The 21,126-nt window shown below is 36.5% G+C and overlaps 1 protein-coding gene across 4 annotated transcripts; it reads right to left on the bottom strand.

The window, feature by feature from the left end:
• Positions 1 to 14,772: 14,772 nt before the first annotated feature.
• rad51ap1 (RAD51 associated protein 1) lies at positions 14,773 to 17,618 on the bottom strand. 4 transcript variants are annotated; one of them, XM_041030408.1, is made up of 9 exons: positions 17,263 to 17,618; positions 17,115 to 17,161; positions 16,695 to 16,833; positions 16,436 to 16,539; positions 16,261 to 16,350; positions 16,053 to 16,178; positions 15,776 to 15,961; positions 15,535 to 15,672; positions 14,773 to 15,429 (listed from the first exon to the last, which is right to left on the bottom strand). In XM_041030408.1, the coding sequence occupies exons 1-9, from the start codon at positions 17,277 to 17,279 to the stop codon at positions 15,302 to 15,304; spliced, it is 975 nt and encodes a 324-aa protein (XP_040886342.1). In that variant the 5' UTR covers positions 17,280 to 17,618; the 3' UTR covers positions 14,773 to 15,301. The 4 variants fall into 4 exon arrangements, with proteins under 4 accessions (XP_040886342.1, XP_040886341.1, XP_040886340.1 ...); XM_041030407.1 differs by having other exon boundaries at positions 15,535 to 15,675; positions 17,263 to 17,617; XM_041030406.1 differs by having other exon boundaries at positions 16,436 to 16,542; positions 17,263 to 17,616.
• Positions 17,619 to 21,126: the final 3,508 nt, after the last annotated feature.

Here is a 21,126-nt window from a genome sequence, read left to right as displayed (position 1 = left end):
CTATACTATGACGTTTTTTATGACTTTTTGAGGTCAAAAAATTTTTTGACTTTTTTAGCCCGAAAAAAACGCCATACTATACTATGACGTTTTTTATGACTTTTTGAGGTCAAAAAAATTTTTGAGTTTTTTTGGCCGATTTTGACGCCATACTATACTATGACGTTTTTTATGACTTTTTGAGGTCAAAAATTTTTTTGACTTTTTTAGCCCGAAAAAAACGCCATACTATACTATGACGTTTTTTATGACTTTTTGAGGTCAAAAAAAATTTTGACTTTTTTAGCCCGAAAAAAACGCCATACTATACTATGACGTTTTTTATGACTTTTTGAGGTCAAAAAAAATTTTGACTTTTTTAGCCCGAAAAAAACGCCATACTATACTATGACGTTTTTTATGACTTTTTGAGGTCAAAATTTTTTTTGACTTTTTTAGCCCGAAAAAAACGCCATACTATACTATGACGTTTTTTATGACTTTTTGAGGTCAAAAAAAATTTTGACTTTTTTAGCCCGAAAAAAACGGCATACTATACTATGATGTTTTTTATGACTTTTTGAGGTCAAAAAAAATTTTGAGTTTTTTTGGCCGATTTTGACGCCTTACTATACTATGACGTTTTTTATGACTTTTTGAGGTCAAAAAAAATTTTGACTTTTTTAGCCCGAAAAAAACGCCATACTATACTATGACGTTTTTTATGACTTTTTGAGGTCAAAAAAATTTTTGAGTTTTTTTGGCCGATTTTGACGCCTTACTATACTATGACGTTTTTTATGACTTTTTGAGGTCAAAAAAATTTTTGACTTTTTTAGCCCGAAAAAAACGCCATACTATACTATGACCTTTTTTATGACTTTTTGAGGTCAAAATTTTTTTTGACTTTTTTAGCCCGAAAAAAACGCCATACTATACTATGACGTTTTTTATGACTTTTTGAGGTCAAAAAAAATGTTGACTTTTTTAGCCCGAAAAAAACGCCATACTATACTATGACGTTTTTTATGACTTTTTGAGGTAAAAAAAATTGACTTTTTTAGCCCGAAAAAAACGCCATACTATACTATGACATTTTTTATGACTTTTTGAGGTCAAAAATTTTTTGACTTTTTTAGCCCGAAAAAAACGCCATACTATACTATGACGTTTTTTATGACTTTTTGAGGTCAAAAAAAATTTTGACTTTTTTAGCCCGAAAAAAACGCCATACTATACTATGACGTTTTTTATGACTTTTTGAGGTCAAAAATTTTTTTGACTTTTTTAGCCCGAAAAAAACGCCATACTATACTATGACGTTTTTTATGACTTTTTGAGGTCAAAAAAAATTTTGAGTTTTTTTGGCCGATTTTGACGCCTTACTATACTATGACGTTTTTTATGACTTTTTGAGGTCAAAAAATTTTTTGACTTTTTTAGCCCGAAAAAAACGCCATACTATACTATGACGTTTTTTATGACTTTTTGAGGTCAAAAAATTTTTTGACTTTTTTAGCCCGAAAAAAACGCCATACTATACTATGACGTTTTTTATGACTTTTTGAGGTCAAAAATTTTTTTGACTTTTTTAGCCCGAAAAAAACGCCATATGACGTTTTTTATGACTTTTTGAGGTCAAAAAATTTTTTGACTTTTTTAGCCCGAAAAAAACGCCATACTATACTATGACGTTTTTTATGACTTTTTGAGGTCAAAATTTTTTTTGACTTTTTTAGCCCGAAAAAAACGCCATACTATACTATGACGTTTTTTATGACTTTTTGAGGTCAAAAAAATTTTTGAGTTTTTTTGGCCGATTTTGACGCCTTACTATACTATGACGTTTTTTATGACTTTTTGAGGTCAAAAAAAATTTTGACTTTTTTAGCCCGAAAAAAACGCCATACTATACTATGACGTTTTTTATGACTTTTTGAGGTCAAAAAATTTTTTGACTTTTTTTGGCCGATTTTGACGCCTTACTATACTATGACGTTTTTTATGACTTTTTGAGGTCAAAAAAAATTTTGACTTTTTTAGCCTGAAAAAAACGCCATACTATACTATGACATTTTTTATGACTTTTTGAGGTCAAAAATTTTTTTGACTTTTTTAGCCCGAAAAAAACGCCATACTATACTATGACGTTTTTTATGACTTTTTGAGGTCAAAAAAATTTTTGACTTTTTTTGGCCGATTTTGACGCCTTACTATACTATGACCTTTTTTATGACTTTTTGAGGTCAAAATTTTTTTTGACTTTTTTAGCCCGAAAAAAACGCCATACTATACTATGACGTTTTTTATGACTTTTTGAGGTCAAAAAAATTTTTGACTTTTTTAGCCCGAAAAAAACGCCATACTATACTATGACGTTTTTTTATGACTTTTTGAGGTCAAAAAAAATTGTGACTTTTTTAGCCCGAAAAAAACGCCATACTATACTATGACGTTTTTTATGACTTTTTGAGGTCAAAAATTTTTTTGACTTTTTTAGCCCGAAAAAAACGCCATACTATACTATGACGTTTTTTATGACTTTTTGAGGTCAAAAATTTTTTTGACTTTTTTAGCCCGAAAAAAACGCCATACTATACTATGACGTTTTTTATGACTTTTTGAGGTCAAAAAAAATTTTGACTTTTTTTGGCCGATCCTGACACCTTACTATACTATGACGTTTTTTATGACTTTTTGAGGTCAAAAAAAATTTTGACTTTTTTTGGCCGATTTTGTCACCTTACTATACTATGACGTTTTTTATGACTTTTTGAGGTCAAAATTTTTTTTGACTTTTTTAGCCCAAAAAAAACGCCATACTATACTATGACGTTTTTTATGACTTTTTGAGGTCAAAAAAATTTTTGACTTTTTTAGCCCGAAAAAAACGCCATACTATACTATGACGTTTTTTATGACTTTTTGAGGTCAAAAAATTTTTTGACTTTTTTTGGCCGATTTTGACGCCTTACTATACTATGACGTTTTTTATGACTTTTTGAGGTCAAAAAAATTTTTGACTTTTTTAGCCCGAAAAAAACGCCATACTATACTATGACGTTTTTTATGACTTTTTGAGGTCAAAAAAATTTTTGACTTTTTTTGGCCGATTTTGACGCCTTACTATACTATGACGTTTTTTATGACTTTTTGAGGTCAAAAAAAATTTTAATTTTTTTTTGCCGATTTTGACGCCTTACTATACTATGACGTTTTTTATGACATTTTGAGGTCAAAATTTTTTTTGACTTTTTTAGCCCGAAAAAAACGCCATACTATACTATGACGTTTTTCATGACTTTTTGAGGTCAAAATTTTTTTTGACTTTTTTAGCCCGAAAAAAACGCCATACTATACTATGACGTTTTTTATGACTTTTTGAGGTCAAAAAAAATTTTGACTTTTTTAGCCCGAAAAAAACGCCTTACTATACTATGACGTTTTTTATGACTTTTTGAGGTCAAAAATTTTTTTGACTTTTTTAGCCCGAAAAAAACGCCATACTATACTATGACTTTTTTTTATGACTTTTTGAGGTCAAAAAAAATTTTGACTTTTTTTGGCCGATTTTGACGCCTTACTATACTATGACGTTTTTTATGACTTTTTGAGGTCAAAAAAAATTTTGACTTTTTTTGGCCGATTTTGTCACCTTACTATACTATGACGTTTTTTTATGACTTTTTGAGGTCAAAAAATTTTTTGACTTTTTTAGCACGAAAAAAACGCCATACTATACTATGACGTTTTTTATGACTTTTTGAGGTCAAAAAAATTTTTGACTTTTTTAGCCCGAAAAAAACGCCATACTATACTATGACGTTTTTTATGACTTTTTGAGGTCAAAAAAATTTTTGAGTTTTTTTGGCCGATTTTGACGCCATACTATACTATGACGTTTTTTATGACTTTTTGAGGTCAAAAATTTTTTTGACTTTTTTAGCCCGAAAAAAACGCCATACTATACTATGACGTTTTTTATGACTTTTTGAGGTCAAAAAAAATTTTGACTTTTTTAGCCCGAAAAAAACGCCATACTATACTATGACGTTTTTTATGACTTTTTGAGGTCAAAAAAAATTTTGACTTTTTTAGCCCGAAAAAAACGCCATACTATACTATGACGTTTTTTATGACTTTTTGAGGTCAAAATTTTTTTTGACTTTTTTAGCCCGAAAAAAACGCCATACTATACTATGACGTTTTTTATGACTTTTTGAGGTCAAAAAAAATTTTGACTTTTTTAGCCCGAAAAAAACGGCATACTATACTATGATGTTTTTTATGACTTTTTGAGGTCAAAAAAAATTTTGAGTTTTTTTGGCCGATTTTGACGCCTTACTATACTATGACGTTTTTTATGACTTTTTGAGGTCAAAAAAAATTTTGACTTTTTTAGCCCGAAAAAAACGCCATACTATACTATGACGTTTTTTATGACTTTTTGAGGTCAAAAAAATTTTTGAGTTTTTTTGGCCGATTTTGACGCCTTACTATACTATGACGTTTTTTATGACTTTTTGAGGTCAAAAAAATTTTTGACTTTTTTAGCCCGAAAAAAACGCCATACTATACTATGACCTTTTTTATGACTTTTTGAGGTCAAAATTTTTTTTGACTTTTTTAGCCCGAAAAAAACGCCATACTATACTATGACGTTTTTTATGACTTTTTGAGGTCAAAAAAAATGTTGACTTTTTTAGCCCGAAAAAAACGCCATACTATACTATGACGTTTTTTATGACTTTTTGAGGTAAAAAAAATTGACTTTTTTAGCCCGAAAAAAACGCCATACTATACTATGACATTTTTTATGACTTTTTGAGGTCAAAAATTTTTTGACTTTTTTAGCCCGAAAAAAACGCCATACTATACTATGACGTTTTTTATGACTTTTTGAGGTCAAAAAAAATTTTGACTTTTTTAGCCCGAAAAAAACGCCATACTATACTATGACGTTTTTTATGACTTTTTGAGGTCAAAAATTTTTTTGACTTTTTTAGCCCGAAAAAAACGCCATACTATACTATGACGTTTTTTATGACTTTTTGAGGTCAAAAAAAATTTTGAGTTTTTTTGGCCGATTTTGACGCCTTACTATACTATGACGTTTTTTATGACTTTTTGAGGTCAAAAAATTTTTTGACTTTTTTAGCCCGAAAAAAACGCCATACTATACTATGACGTTTTTTATGACTTTTTGAGGTCAAAAAATTTTTTGACTTTTTTAGCCCGAAAAAAACGCCATACTATACTATGACGTTTTTTATGACTTTTTGAGGTCAAAAATTTTTTTGACTTTTTTAGCCCGAAAAAAACGCCATATGACGTTTTTTATGACTTTTTGAGGTCAAAAAATTTTTTGACTTTTTTAGCCCGAAAAAAACGCCATACTATACTATGACGTTTTTTATGACTTTTTGAGGTCAAAATTTTTTTTGACTTTTTTAGCCCGAAAAAAACGCCATACTATACTATGACGTTTTTTATGACTTTTTGAGGTCAAAAAAATTTTTGAGTTTTTTTGGCCGATTTTGACGCCTTACTATACTATGACGTTTTTTATGACTTTTTGAGGTCAAAAAAAATTTTGACTTTTTTAGCCCGAAAAAAACGCCATACTATACTATGACGTTTTTTATGACTTTTTGAGGTCAAAAAATTTTTTGACTTTTTTTGGCCGATTTTGACGCCTTACTATACTATGACGTTTTTTATGACTTTTTGAGGTCAAAAAAAATTTTGACTTTTTTTGGCCGATTTTGTCACCTTACTATACTATGACCTTTTTTATGACTTTTTGAGGTCAAAATTTTTTTTGACTTTTTTAGCCCAAAAAAAACGCCATACTATACTATGACGTTTTTTATGACTTTTTGAGGTCAAAAAAATTTTTGACTTTTTTAGCCCGAAAAAAACGCCATACTATACTATGACGTTTTTTATGACTTTTTGAGGTCAAAAAATTTTTTGACTTTTTTTGGCCGATTTTGACGCCTTACTATACTATGACGTTTTTTATGACTTTTTGAGGTCAAAAAAAATTTTGACTTTTTTAGCCCGAAAAAAACGCCATACTATACTATGACGTTTTTTATGACTTTTTGAGGTCAAAAATTTTTTTGACTTTTTTAGCCCGAAAAAAACGCCATACTATACTATGACGTTTTTTATGACTTTTTGAGGTCAAAAAAAATTTTGAGTTTTTTTGGCCGATTTTGACGCCTTACTATACTATGACGTTTTTTATGACTTTTTGAGGTCAAAAAATTTTTTGACTTTTTTAGCCCGAAAAAAACGCCATACTATACTATGACGTTTTTTATGACTTTTTGAGGTCAAAAAATTTTTTGACTTTTTTAGCCCGAAAAAAACGCCATACTATACTATGACGTTTTTTATGACTTTTTGAGGTCAAAAAATTTTTTGACTTTTTTAGCCCGAAAAAAACGCCATATGACGTTTTTTATGACTTTTTGAGGTCAAAAAATTTTTTGACTTTTTTAGCCCGAAAAAAACGCCATACTATACTATGACGTTTTTTATGACTTTTTGAGGTCAAAATTTTTTTTGACTTTTTTAGCCCGAAAAAAACGCCATACTATACTATGACGTTTTTTATGACTTTTTGAGGTCAAAAAAATTTTTGAGTTTTTTTGGCCGATTTTGACGCCTTACTATACTATGACGTTTTTTATGACTTTTTGAGGTCAAAAAAAATTTTGACTTTTTTAGCCCGAAAAAAACGCCATACTATACTATGACGTTTTTTATGACTTTTTGAGGTCAAAAAATTTTTTGACTTTTTTTGGCCGATTTTGACGCCTTACTATACTATGACGTTTTTTATGACTTTTTGAGGTCAAAAAAAATTTTGACTTTTTTTGGCCGATTTTGTCACCTTACTATACTATGACCTTTTTTATGACTTTTTGAGGTCAAAATTTTTTTTGACTTTTTTAGCCCAAAAAAAACGCCATACTATACTATGACGTTTTTTATGACTTTTTGAGGTCAAAAAAATTTTTGACTTTTTTAGCCCGAAAAAAACGCCATACTATACTATGACGTTTTTTATGACTTTTTGAGGTCAAAAAATTTTTTGACTTTTTTTGGCCGATTTTGACGCCTTACTATACTATGACGTTTTTTATGACTTTTTGAGGTCAAAAAAATTTTTGACTTTTTTAGCCCGAAAAAAACGCCATACTATACTATGACGTTTTTTATGACTTTTTGAGGTCAAAAAAATTTTTGACTTTTTTTGGCCGATTTTGACGCCTTACTATACTATGACGTTTTTTATGACTTTTTGAGGTCAAAAAAAATTTTAATTTTTTTTTGCCGATTTTGACGCCTTACTATACTATGACGTTTTTTATGACATTTTGAGGTCAAAATTTTTTTTGACTTTTTTAGCCCGAAAAAAACGCCATACTATACTATGACGTTTTTCATGACTTTTTGAGGTCAAAAATTTTTTTGACTTTTTTAGCCCGAAAAAAACGCCATACTATACTATGACGTTTTTTATGACTTTTTGAGGTCAAAAAAAATTTTGACTTTTTTAGCCCGAAAAAAACGCCTTACTATACTATGACGTTTTTTATGACTTTTTGAGGTCAAAAATTTTTTTGACTTTTTTAGCCCGAAAAAAACGCCATACTATACTATGACTTTTTTTTATGACTTTTTGAGGTCAAAAAAAATTTTGACTTTTTTTGGCCGATTTTGACGCCTTACTATACTATGACGTTTTTTATGACTTTTTGAGGTCAAAAAAAATTTTGACTTTTTTTGGCCGATTTTGTCACCTTACTATACTATGACGTTTTTTTATGACTTTTTGAGGTCAAAAAATTTTTTGACTTTTTTAGCACGAAAAAAACGCCATACTATACTATGACGTTTTTTATGACTTTTTGAGGTCAAAAAAATTTTTGACTTTTTTAGCCCGAAAAAAACGCCATACTATACTATGACGTTTTTTATGACTTTTTGAGGTCAAAAATATTTTTTGACTTTTTTAGCCCGAAAAAAACGCCATACTATACTATGACGTTTTTATGACTATTTGAGATCAAAAAATTTTTTTGACTTTTTTTGGTCGATTTTGACGCCTTACTATACTATGACGTTTTTTATGACTTTTTGAGGTCAAAAAAAATTTTGACTTTTTTTGGCCAATTTTGACGCCTTACTATACTATGACGTTTTTTATGACTTTTTGAGGTCAAAAAATTTTTTGACTTTTTTTGGCCGAATTTGACGCCTTACTATACTATGACGTTTTTTATGACATTTTGAGGTCAAAAAATTTTTTGACTTTTTCTGGCCGATTTTGACGCCTTACTATACTATGACCATTTTTATGACATTTTGAGGCCTTACTAAAGTATGATTTTTTTTGGCATATTTTTAAGCCTTACCACTGAATGACCTTTTTGACATTTTGAGGCTGTGATTGCCACACCTGTGACCACACAACACACTGCAATGTCAGTACCCTCTGCACCTACACTTTAGTTTATTTCCGCAATTTTTCACTTATTTAAAGCACATTATACACTAAATAAACACATGGGATTTACTTAATACAATACACACTATCTTTTTTGACAGTACAATTTGTTCTATTTGTAGCGCTCACATTTAGTTAACTTTTGTACAGTTCTTTGTTTAAATGGTTCACTCTAATTCTGTTTTGTTTGAGTTACCAGTGCAAAGGGTGCTGTTGCTGCTGGTGCCGCTGGTATTGCTGAGTGGCGTCCCATGAGGCTGGGTCCAAAAGGGGCCGCTCCCTTAAGTGCAGCCATTATATGGAGGGAGCAGCCAAATGGTGGGGGGGGGGGGGGGGGGTAGGGATTTAGTTTGCATCGGTGACTATTTCTTAAGACTGTTCTTAAGACTGACAAGCAGACAACTGCCACTGGGTACACCCCCCACAGCCCCAGATGCAATTCTTCCTCTTCATGGCCCAGGACACACACCAACTGCCTCTGACCCAACACTTCTGAATTGAAAACAGAAACGGAGACAGTGAGACACAAACTAAACCTACACTAAATAACCACAACTAAGCCTGACAACACTCAGCTACACACTTTAGACTGCACTTCCAACACTATCTGCCCATAGGCTTCCACATATACACAGTTGTGTCCGGATCACAGCTGCATATATGCTTCCACCTACAGACAACACTGACAAAACCACAAACACTCTAAACCTAAATCGACCCCAAGGCTTTTCACATGCACTGAATCCATCTACAACTAAGCCTTGACAATACTCAACCAAACCGAAACTCCAATGGACCTGGACACAGAAAAAAGCCCATCTAAACTGAGTTGAAGACAAGCCTACACTACCAACACACAGAGAGAAATTTATGCATGCATATCTGAAGAAACACTGAGAAACATGCTTGCTCTCACCTTGTTTCTCATGGTCCTCTGGATCACCTTCTCCATCCTACACAGGACAAACACACTCTACATCAGATACAGGTACAAACAGTCAAACCTGTTTTGAACATTCTGCTACACTTTCACATACAGCAGGGGGCATACCAGAGCTCCACCTTAGATATGGCCTCATCCAAGCTGGAGCCCTACTTAGCCACATACAACTGGAAAAACAGACACATTAATGCAGAGGTGTCAAACCTGTTCCACAAGGGGCCGTGTGGCTGCAGGTTTTTGTTCCAACGAATCGAGAGCACATAGTTTGAACAATCAGCTGCCTGAAGACTGAGATCAGTTGATTAAATGAGTCAAGTCTGGCGTGCTGCTTCTTGGTTGGAACAAAAACTTGCAGCCACACCGGCCCTTTGTGGATAAGGTTTGACACCTATGCATTAATGGATATGTGAAAAAACACCAAACATCTGTCACTATCACATCTCTGTTTAAACTTAGCCTGGCATCCACACACCACAGTCTAAACGTCACAGTGCCAAACTCTAACATACAAGTGGTTATACCAAACAAGCCAACTATTAAACACACATCTACTTATTTAATGCATGCCTAAAGTCAAAGTGGTACAGCTAACGGTTACCCTTAAGTATTACTATTGCATCCAACAACTCACAGTTTAAACTCTTAGACTATGGCACCCAGACCCCACAGGTCAACAGCCAAGGCATACAGCTCTCTAACATAGGTTTTGTCTGTTTAAAACCAAGAGTTTGTAAATCTGTCAAGTGGTACATCTAACATCTCAGTTTAAAGCCTGAGAACCTGGCATCCACACAGCACAGTCTACACTGTTTCATCTTCATATTAACTATTTGTCTAAAAATTTTCTGTTACCTACAACTCAAAATATTAAAACTACATCTACACTGACAGTCCTCACAGATGACACTAGCCATTTAAACAAAGAATTAAGTCAAAGTCCTAAACCTAATGTTGAAATGTTAACCTAAAGTGTGGAGCCAGTCACATTCTGGAATTTACCCACAGGGATTAATATAGTATCTCTATCTATATATATTCTCCAAATTCCATGCAGCCTTGAAATCAGTTTGTACATCACACAATAAGCACAGCCAAAATAAGGGGGGAAAAAAAAAAATAAACAAACACCAGACAACTGCCATTGGGTACAAATCAAGCCTTTATTTGTAAACACCCTCCACAACCCCAACAGGAGACAAAGCTCTATAAAATTTTTCCTCGTCACAGCCCAGGACACCAACTGCCTCTCATCCAACGCTTCCTAAATTGAACACAAAAAGCGACAGTGAAACAAATGAACCCTTAAATATTTAACAAAAAAAAAAAAAAAAAAAAAAAAAAAAAAGGAAAAAAAAAAAGAAAGAAAGACTGAGCAATGTGGACCAAAATGCTTGCTCTTACCTTGGTCTCTCATGGTCCTCTTGATCAGCTGCTCCATCCTGCACAATGCACAAAGAAATTAAACAGGAGTCACAGGAACAAAGAAATAGTCTAATATTGCATTTTTAAACACTTCAGAAAACCTCCAGATGCAGCAGGAGGCCTACCTGAGCTCCACTTTGACCTCCTCCATGCCAATCTTCATCAACCTGCTAAACACAGCCACACACCTACAGGCCCAAGCACAGCACCTAAACACCTAGCCACACAGCTCAATCAACAGTATTTTAACTATTGACAGCCTCTACATGAAGAGCCAAATGCATCTAACACACACAAAACCTACACTGACCAATAGCCACAACTAAGCCTGACAACACTGAGCTTCACACTTCCAATACTATCTGCCCATAGGCTTCCACATATACACAGTTGTGTCCAGACTTCCAATACTATCTGCCCATAGGCTTCCATATATACACAGTTGTGTCCGGATCACAACTGCATATATGCTTCCACCTACAGACACTGACAACCACAAACTCTAAACCTACTCTGACCCCAATGCTTTTCGCACACATTGAATCCATCCACAACTAAGCCTTGACAATACTCAGCCAGACTCAAACTCCAATGCACCTGGATACAGAACAAAGCCCATCTAAACTGAGTTGTAGACAAATGCCCCTCCCACTACACAGAAATTAATGCATGCATATGTGTAGAAACACTAAATGTTAACAGACAGGCAACATCTCACCTGGTCTCTCATAGCACTCCAAATAAGCTCTGCCATCCTGCAAGAGACAGAAACAGGAAGCATCAGCACACAAACCACCTTTGAAATGGCCCTTGAGTTTTTTTTTTGTTTTTTTTTTTAAATTCACTTACCACAAAGAGCTCTGACAAAACACAACAGCCACAGTATGTCCCTCACTTACACAGGATGGCGCTCTATCCTCACCAGCAGCACCTTCACTGGCTCCACCCCACATACACCTACAACACTCACACTCAAAGTGTAAAATTAGTGCATGCATAAGTGTAGGAAGACTACAATGTGGCTCTTGCTCACCTGGTCTCAAATGGTCCTCTCACTCAGCTCCTCCCTCCTGTTGAAAAAACAAAAATATTGGTTTTGGATGCTAATCAAGTCAGTCCTTGAATTTCTAATTTGCTTCACTTCCAGCTGCAGCAGGGGCCAGAACTGAACTAAACCCCATCTAAAGTGCATTAAAGACAAAAGCAGACACTCCTCCTTTCTGATTTTAAATAGACACATTCTCACACTCACAGACATGGATGGATGAATGCATGCTGGTAGAAACTGCACAATGTGGCCTTCATACACCTGATCTCAAAGGGTCCTCTGGATCAGCTCCACCCACCTGCAGCAAAAAAAAAAAAAAAATACCAAAAAATAAAAACTGACTTTAGATACTAATCTGATCAAAACTCTTTTTTTTTTTTTTTTTTTTTTTTAAAGATTTTGCAACAGAGCTGCAGTCATGTGACCATTGCAACTGATGAGTCCTTGAGGTATTTTTTCCCCCCCAGCTCATCCACTCCAATGCAGTACACACACAGTTGCTGGGGAGTGTACACAAATTAATCCTTCGGTGTAGAAACATTGACCAGTATTGGCAAACACGCATACTCATGGTTCTCTGGATCAGCAGCTCCTCCATCCTGCAGAACACACCAAGAAACACACTCAGCATTAGCCATATGTACTAGGAAAGTCAAACCCTGGAAGTTGAAACATCTTACAACACTTCCACATGCAGCAGGAGGCATACCTGGGCTCCACACTGGCCATGGCCTCATCCAAGCTGGAGTCCCACTCAGCCAGATGCAGCTACCTGCTAAAGGCACAAAAACAAATACATGTTTAAGAGTAGAAACACTGAGCAATGTTGACATACATGCTTTCTCTTACCCTCTGATGATCCTCTAGAGCAGCTCATCTTTCCTGCAGAGAAGGCACACACACACACACACACGCACACGCACACGCACACGCACGCTTTGGCTATTAAACCTGGAATTTTAAACATTCAGCAACACTTCAAGGTGCAGCTGAGGGCTCCCCACTGGCCATGGCCTCATCCACACTGCTGAACACACCCTACACCAACCCCAGGGCCATCCACGCTACCCAACTACCCACAATTACACATGACAACACGACATGCAACTTAACCCATGCTGCCCACACCATCTATCGACAGGCTTCCACATATACACAGTTGTGTCCGGATCACAACTGCATATATGCTTCCACATACTGACAACACTGAGGAAACGGCCCAGCAACAGCAACCGAGCGCCACCCACAACTAAGCCTCTCCAACACTTGGCCAGTCCAAACTCCAAAGCGGCTATACTGGTTATAAAGCCCATCTCAACCGAGCTAAAAACATAATGCCTGCACTTCCAACACTCAAATCTCTCTCTCCTTCACTCACTCATTCATTCATTCATTCACTCACGCATAAGTGTAGAGCCGATGAGCGAAGCCAAGCGCGGTGCATTCTCCCAAATGGTCTCGGCTGCTCCGCTGAATCCCTTCGTCCGTCCTGCAGAAACCCAGCACATATTCAAACGTGTTAGCCTCTGGTCACAAATCAATTCAAGCTTGGCATTTTAAACGTTCTGCGTGGGCCTAACCTGTCCTCCACGTCGGCCACTTTGCCTCTGGATTGCTCCGGACACGTGAACCGCCTGTCTCGGCGCCCCGCCGACGTTCCAGCTCCACTAGGCTTGAATCGTCTCTCTGCTCTCAGCCATAGATTTCACTGTACACCGGAAAGTACAGAGACAAATAACCCGCTAAACATGAACACACAGGCTTCTTCTGTCTACAGGTAACAAGTTCAGTTCGAGCAACTTACCAGAAATAGAGCTTGGACAGAGTAGAACGTCTCCGAGGGATCCCGTACTCCACGGGACACTCAAGCCAGCGTCATCTCGACGCCTTATAAGCCGCACTGACATAAGATTCTGCCCTGCTATTGGCTGAGCCCTCTCCTCCCTGGTCACATGGATTTGATTGGCACATGGGCAACAGGTGCGACTGACTTTTGGCACGGCTCAAACTGGACGCTGATTGGACGGGACTAATTGGTTAAGTGGTAGGAGGGACCTGCGGTGACTGCCCTCATAGAGCAGCAGTAACGTCTGAATGGGGGAGACGAGTGTAAATATAAACACTGCCATCATCATCTTCATCTCTTCTGTAGTGTCCTCAGCCATCCTTTCTTTTTGTAAACGTAAATACAAAAAGGACAGATGGATAAATGTACTTGGCAAACCTAAATTTGTATATCCATAAAGTCTCTTTGTCTTTTCAGACACAGAGTTTCCAGTGTTACCTTTTGTGTGCAAAATACTGTATATAAAAAAGACACGAAGAGCCAGAGAGGATATTATACATGATAAAAGACCCTATCAAATCACTAACAAAAGAAGATCTAGGCTGATAATCTGTAATCTGAGATCACAATCCTTCCCTGTGAAAAAGCAGCTATGACAATACCAAAAGCAAAAGCATTTAACAAAGCTCCGAACGTCTCCTAAAACAACACTTCGATGTTTTGGGATATACGATTATTCACTTTCTTGCTGAGAGTTGGATAAGGAAACTGAAACCACTTTCATGTCTGCCTAAAATATGAAGACAAAGAAGATGAGACGGTTTTTACATTGTTTTTAGGTTATCTGTTATTCTGTGAACAGGAAAAATGTGTCTGAGACAAATCATGGCAAACTGGAAACCACAGCAAGCCAAAAACTTTTGATGCACAGTATAGCAGCCAATTCCATTCATTATTCTGCCTCTCTGTTACTGTAAGACACTGTCATTTGTCTCGTCAGCAGCTCACACGCATTTTAAAATGTAGAGTATGTAATACCTCCTGGTGTGGTGACAGAGCATACAACATTAAACTGCCTTTAAATTTTATTGTATAGATTTATGTACACAATATACAATTCTTGCACACAGTTGGAAAAATGTAGAAAATTCTGTTTTGAATGGTAGAATTACAAGTTAAAATAAGAACACGAACAATTTTTAAAAAAGGGACAACTGACACTTTTCCACATGTGGCACATACCAACGTCAGTTCTTCAGATGAGATGTGAACTGACATGGGGAGGATGACAAGGCAGACGCATTCATCTATGATTAATATCGCCAGAGTCCACAAGTGAAAACCCTATCACTGATCCCGGACCTTTTTACTGAAGGAAAAATGACAGATCAATGATAGATCTTTCAGCTTTGGTCATACATGTGACACACGTGAGTAACCAAAGCTGAAAGAATCATGTGAAAATACATCAAGCTGTAGTACAAATCAAGAAAAATAGAAATGAATATTTACAAGCAACTTTTAAAAGAAGTGATACAGCTAAAAGGACAACAAGACCTGGACTTCTCTGACACAAACATGGACAGATGATCAGTTCAATCAGTGACTTGCAACACTGGGGTGAAGAGGTTTGACTCTGACAAGACGAGAAAGTCCGAGTCGCAGACCCTGACTTGGAGACTTCACTGATGGATTCTGGGGCAAGGAGGGACTTTTACCAATTTGAGCTGGGAAGGAAAAGGTACTAACTTTAGAGTTCAGTTTAGTGCCGCATACTGTAAATGCCTCTGATGGTTTACATGTATCATAGCCATTGTTCACTCATACTGCACCTGGTGGGTTCCACTTGGGTATTCTGCCCCCTGCTGGACTCAGAGATAGTGCATGTTTAGATGTAGAAACTGTGGAGGATGAAGCAGGTCTTTTAGGTGCAAGCTTGGCTGTTGGAGGACTTCTCACTGGTGTGGAAGCTGCTGTGAAACAAAGCAATTGTCATAATAATCCATCTGAACTGTTTACAATTACAGTTACAGCCAAAAGCTGAATTTTCTTTGATGAATCCCAAGAACACACCTGATGCCTGAGATTTAGACTTTGACGTCTTTGATGGTTGCTTTTCTTTTTTGGAAGCAGGAGTCGATTTGGTCTTTTCGCTCTTGGTGGCTTTCTCCTTGTTTTTCGTTTTGCTGACTTTCTTCACAGTGAATTCCTCCTCTTCGCTCTCATCTGGTTCACTGAAATCTTCATCACTGTCTGAATCTGGAGTGGCATTATGGTTATTTTAATGACACAAAAAAAATGGTAAGAAAACAGAAACCACCTGCTTAAGGAAGGATGAAAAAGTGATAACCTGGTGTCACTTTGGGTTGATAGTCGTCATCTTCTTCCTTGAGTATTTTCCTCTTTTCCTCAGTGGCAGCCTTTCTCTGTTTGGATGGGGCAGGCAACCCTTTCTCTGATGTGATTTCATCCAGGCCTGAAGAAAACAAATCGTAACACTTCAGAAACTTTTCATACTTTTTCTACATATATCAGACAACTGAGGCAGGAAGATTTACCCAAAATTGCACCATCCACACTACAGTTCGACAGGCACAGTGAAGAGGGATCTGTGTTTTCATCTACTGGAAGTTTAACCTTGATATCTCCTAAAGAAATTTAACAGAAAAAATATAAGCTGAGAACACCTCAATACTATGCAATTAAAACTACATTTTAAAACACACAGCATACCTTTACTGATGGGTAACGGGTCCTTTGTCACCTCTGCATTATTGAGCAGGGAAAGCGTAATGGCTGCCTCGAGATCTCGTTCAAGCAACTTCTGATCCAAGGGTCTTCTATTGAGAAAAAAGTGAGCTTTCAACAAAAGACTGACTGCATTGTTCATAAGCCAACAACATTTTGTCCTTCTCTCTCACTCTAAGCTGGTCATCATCTAACCATTTTATTACATATATGTTTTACTGTTTCACTTTCATTTGTGACCCACCTGTTCTTCTGGCTCAGTGTGGACTGTGAGCTGTTCTCTTGACTGGAGATCTTGATTGACAATTTCTTGTGCTCCTGTTGTTTCGCATCCTCCCTGGCCTTTTTGCTGGGTGGTGCCTTCACACAGGCAAAGTCCTCATCTGCCTCAGCATAAAGACGGAACATGGAGATATGTTGGTGGTGAAAGAGTACTGAGTCTGTTTATGTATGCATAACAACCACGAACATTAGGAATTACAGGACATTTAAATATAAAGTATTTATACGAAATATTCCTAGTACTCAGCTGTGATGCCTGACAACACTTTAGTGAAATGCTATGGGAGAACATATTTGTTTCCGCCCACAAAACACCAAACCACCGAAATCCTACACAAAAAAGTATTGCTATAGTCTGGTCTGGCTGTCAAACTTAACTCACCATCATCAAAGTCCTTGTCTTCACAATAATTCACAGATTTTGTCTTCCTGTGCGTCAACAACAAACAACGTGTTAGCATTCAACATACGTTTACAACAGCAGGGAAACCGGTACTTTGAATTAGCGCTGAAGCAAAAGGTTTACAAACCTCGGCGGTCGGTCCATAGTTTGTAAGATTAAAGAGGTGATAACACTTCTTATCCAACTAACAATGACCACATTAACGATACATTAGCTGCTAGAACAATATCTCCAGTGACAACAGAAGCTAAGTTTGCTAGCAGGCGACGCTAACCTAGCTTTCGCTGCCGATAGTTTTAAAAGTAAACATGCTTCCGGCAATTCAGCGAGTAAAATATATCTGTTATAGCGAATAAAGCTATAAAGTTAAAGTATCTAAATATCGTTAGTGCTGTTACACATCAGTCCACAGAAGCAGCGACCCTGCGCTTTCAACCAGCCCGCCTGAACCGACCGGAAGTGACGTTTGTTGACCAATCTGATGCACGCCGGCAGCAGATTCGTTTGAAAAGGGGAGGCGATATATCATATCCTTATCTGTCCTTAAAAATATAATATACTGAAACATATAAACATATAATATAAAAATACTGACACATAAAATGGTTAAATAGCTGAGTCTTCAAACAACACAATAAATCAATAGGTGCTGAAAAAGAAAAATTTGTCGAATCTGCTTCTGTGAAATACCTTGGTGTAGCTTCGGTTTGATGAATAAACGGCTAAAATGGGATTTTGAAAATTCTATGTATATGTAATTATATAAATGATAAGTAGTTATATTCTTTTTCTTTTCTTTCTTTTTAATCTACTGACATACTGCTTCTGGATTTTTAAAACTCATAAATCTCAATATCAGTATCAGCCTCAAAATTCCAATAACCAGTTAGGCTCTGCTTTACATAGATGGTTAACTCAGATTACCTCATGACAGTATTTATTTCTTTAAATGAATGTAGGGGACAACATGTTACCTGCCACCTGGTGTCTCTGTGCTCTCTGTTCTTCAAAGTAAATATTTTCTCCTGCCAGTAAAAAAACAAAAACAAAAACAAAAAAAAAAAAAACATCTCTCACTTAAAAATATGTTTGCAGATTTTGATGTTTTAAAAAGGCAAAGAATGCATTTTCATTATTCAACCTATACAGTATATTGAGAGGTCAAAGTACTATATTAAGGGAGTACTTACAGATACAACATATCAACTGTCGTGTCAAGAATACATTTAGTCTCAGTCTCAAATGCACATAGAAATATACTGCTCTGGCCAGTTTTAGCACATTTTAAACATCATCATAAATATTTTAAATGGATTGGACGGATAAAATAATGAAAAATCACTTAAGTGTTAACTTTGTGAAGACATTTTTGTTTCTCCACTTGCAGGTCATGAAGTGTCACTGATGTCCCTGAGTGAGTTCAGCCATGCAGCCAGCAGGCCAGCAGATGGCAGAAGGAGTCTAAAGCTTCAGGGCCTCAGATCACAGAGGTACAGGCATCTGACCTGCTGATTGACATGAACCTGACATGTCCTCAGCCGCCCAGACGCCCACACTCAGGGCGGAAGCAATCATGGCTCCCTCTGAAGTGCAGTGAAAGGGAAATCGCTCCGTTTTTACTGCACTTCTAAGAGAGCAACAGCCATTCTGAGGGTTGTCATTTTCCAGTGTGTGAGTGGGTGGCTGTCCGCTGCGGTTTGTCACACAGTGGACCTGGAGGAGACGTTCAGGGATGTGATGGTCCATGTCTTCGTACCCAGACAAGGGAGGAAGACATGCAACTGTGGGGCCAAAGGGCCCTGTGGTCACACATTCCTAAACTCCTCCAGTGCTGCCCACAGCCATGACCAAAATATCAGATCCAGTCATGCAAACACTGCGGTCACAACATCACGCTTTCATTCAAACATATAGATGTTTATATCATGTTCCAGACAATATTGCAAGAGCTGTGGTAACAAGCAGGTGACTTTTTAAGCATAAACCTACCTTCACTACGTTCAGGGCAATCATGATATGGCAGTCTCATTCATCTGGCACTTTTCCAAATATACTTCTCTTTTTAACTACAGGAAAGGAATTATGTTGCTGGAGTTAAAATTGCACCGTCTCCGCTCCTATTCTATATGTTCCCAAACAAAGTCATGTGACCACTGGTGGAGAACAGAATGTAGTATATATATGATTCACTAAACTAAAAGTAGAAATATCCTCCTAGATTATGACTCTGGTAAAAGTTATGCACTGAAAATTGTCCTGAGTTAAAAATATTTAGGCATGTGATGTTAAATGTGCCTAAATCTCTAACTAAATGTGCATATTGTACATTTGGTCAATGACAATGTACATTTGTGCTCAGTGGTGTACAATTCCCAGTGAATGAATCTCAAAGCACTGTTGGTTCACAGAAGCCTCGGGAAAATGAAACAAGTAAGCCTGAAATAACCATAATAAGAAAATAATGAGATACTGTTGGTTTGTAATGTCTTCTTTTAAATCACTTCTTTAAATATACTTTTACTGGAGAGCTCATTCAAAGTTTTCACAGAACATACATACACAGTTGACAGTGGATACACCTGAATAAAAATAATTACTGGTAGCATTTAATGTGTTTAAGTGTAATATTTTAAAATCTATAACACTGCATTGCATTTCAAACAGGACTGTGTCACCTCTTACAAGTTCTACAAATTCAATCTAAAAAAAAAGCTTCCCTTCCTAAAACACAACTGTTTTTTTCCCTAATCATTCAACCTCAAAAAAGAGTATTGAGTTTTGTACATAGCATCTCATAGATGCAGGCATTACAGGCAGGCATGTAAACCCTGACTATACTGGAAAAGTTCCAGAAAGTAATTAAATAAATAAACAAATTTCTTAAATAAACGTTCTTATATATTTAATAAGCCTTGTTGGATCAAATTATCAAATTGTATACATTTGTATTAGGCTGAGTTATTTAATAAACCTATAACTGTGATTTCTATCCTTGGCACCAGCAGGCAGTATTACCAGACTGTTTTGGAATTAGACATCCAGCTGGATTTACTAGCCTAGCTGGCAGCCATGAGGTCATCAGTGGTCTTAATTTGAGCTTGTTAGTTGGAAGTGGTCAGGAGGCAGTTTTCCCCCTCAACCACTGATGTGAATGCCATCATTATGTGCTGTACAGCATCTCAGAGTGGTAGTTTGTGTGGGGCTCTCTCTTGGTCCAGCGCCGTTGTCCTTGTATGGTTGTTCCGCTGGCGGAGACTGCAGTGTTGTTATTTACATTCCACGCAGGGTAAAGAAAAAATAGATTGCTTCTTTACTATTGAGATATTTTAGGCAAGACGCAAATAATTATGACCTTTTGCACGAATAAAATGCAAGGCTGCTGTTAATGTAACAGAAGTACTCCATATGAGGTTATTTGTTCCAGTATGTGTTTTTAAACTGCAAACTGGAAGTATTTTTAGCTCAGCATGGAGACAAAATGCTCTGTCGATGAAAAAAATCATTGGTAGGGGGCAGCAGTTATTTACAAGGCTCAAACTAAATATGGCTTGATGAGTTCCTAAGTGATTCGGATATCCGGCGTAACAGTTGTCAGTGTGGTGTTGTTATTGTAACCTAGAAATGGCCTTGCGTCAGATGTCTTCAGGCATGGACCAGTGGCAACCAAGGCACAGCCACAGCAGCCACGGCTTTAGCCAGGGAACCAGAGTGGGCAGAACAATCTGTCAATCAGTGGCTTCCGGAGTTTGTTTTCTGAGACCTCGTCTTCTTAAGTGCATGCTTTCGCGGACGTTTTTTTTTTTTGGAGTACACACGAGGCAGCCACAAAGCTAATTGCAAGGCCAGAGAGGAACAATCAAAAAGAGATTTTAGGACGTGTGGGCTTGTGACTGCACAAGTGCTTTTAAGGAAGACACAGCATAACCCACAGTAATACAAAAACTGATTTCATTCATGAATATGACTGTTGTTTTGATTGTTTGACATCTTG

The sequence above is a fragment of the Toxotes jaculatrix genome, chromosome 22 (genome assembly GCF_017976425.1).
Source record: "Toxotes jaculatrix isolate fToxJac2 chromosome 22, fToxJac2.pri, whole genome shotgun sequence".
NCBI lineage: Eukaryota > Metazoa > Chordata > Actinopteri > Toxotidae > Toxotes > Toxotes jaculatrix.
This window is presented reverse-complemented; position numbering and strand designations above follow the sequence as displayed.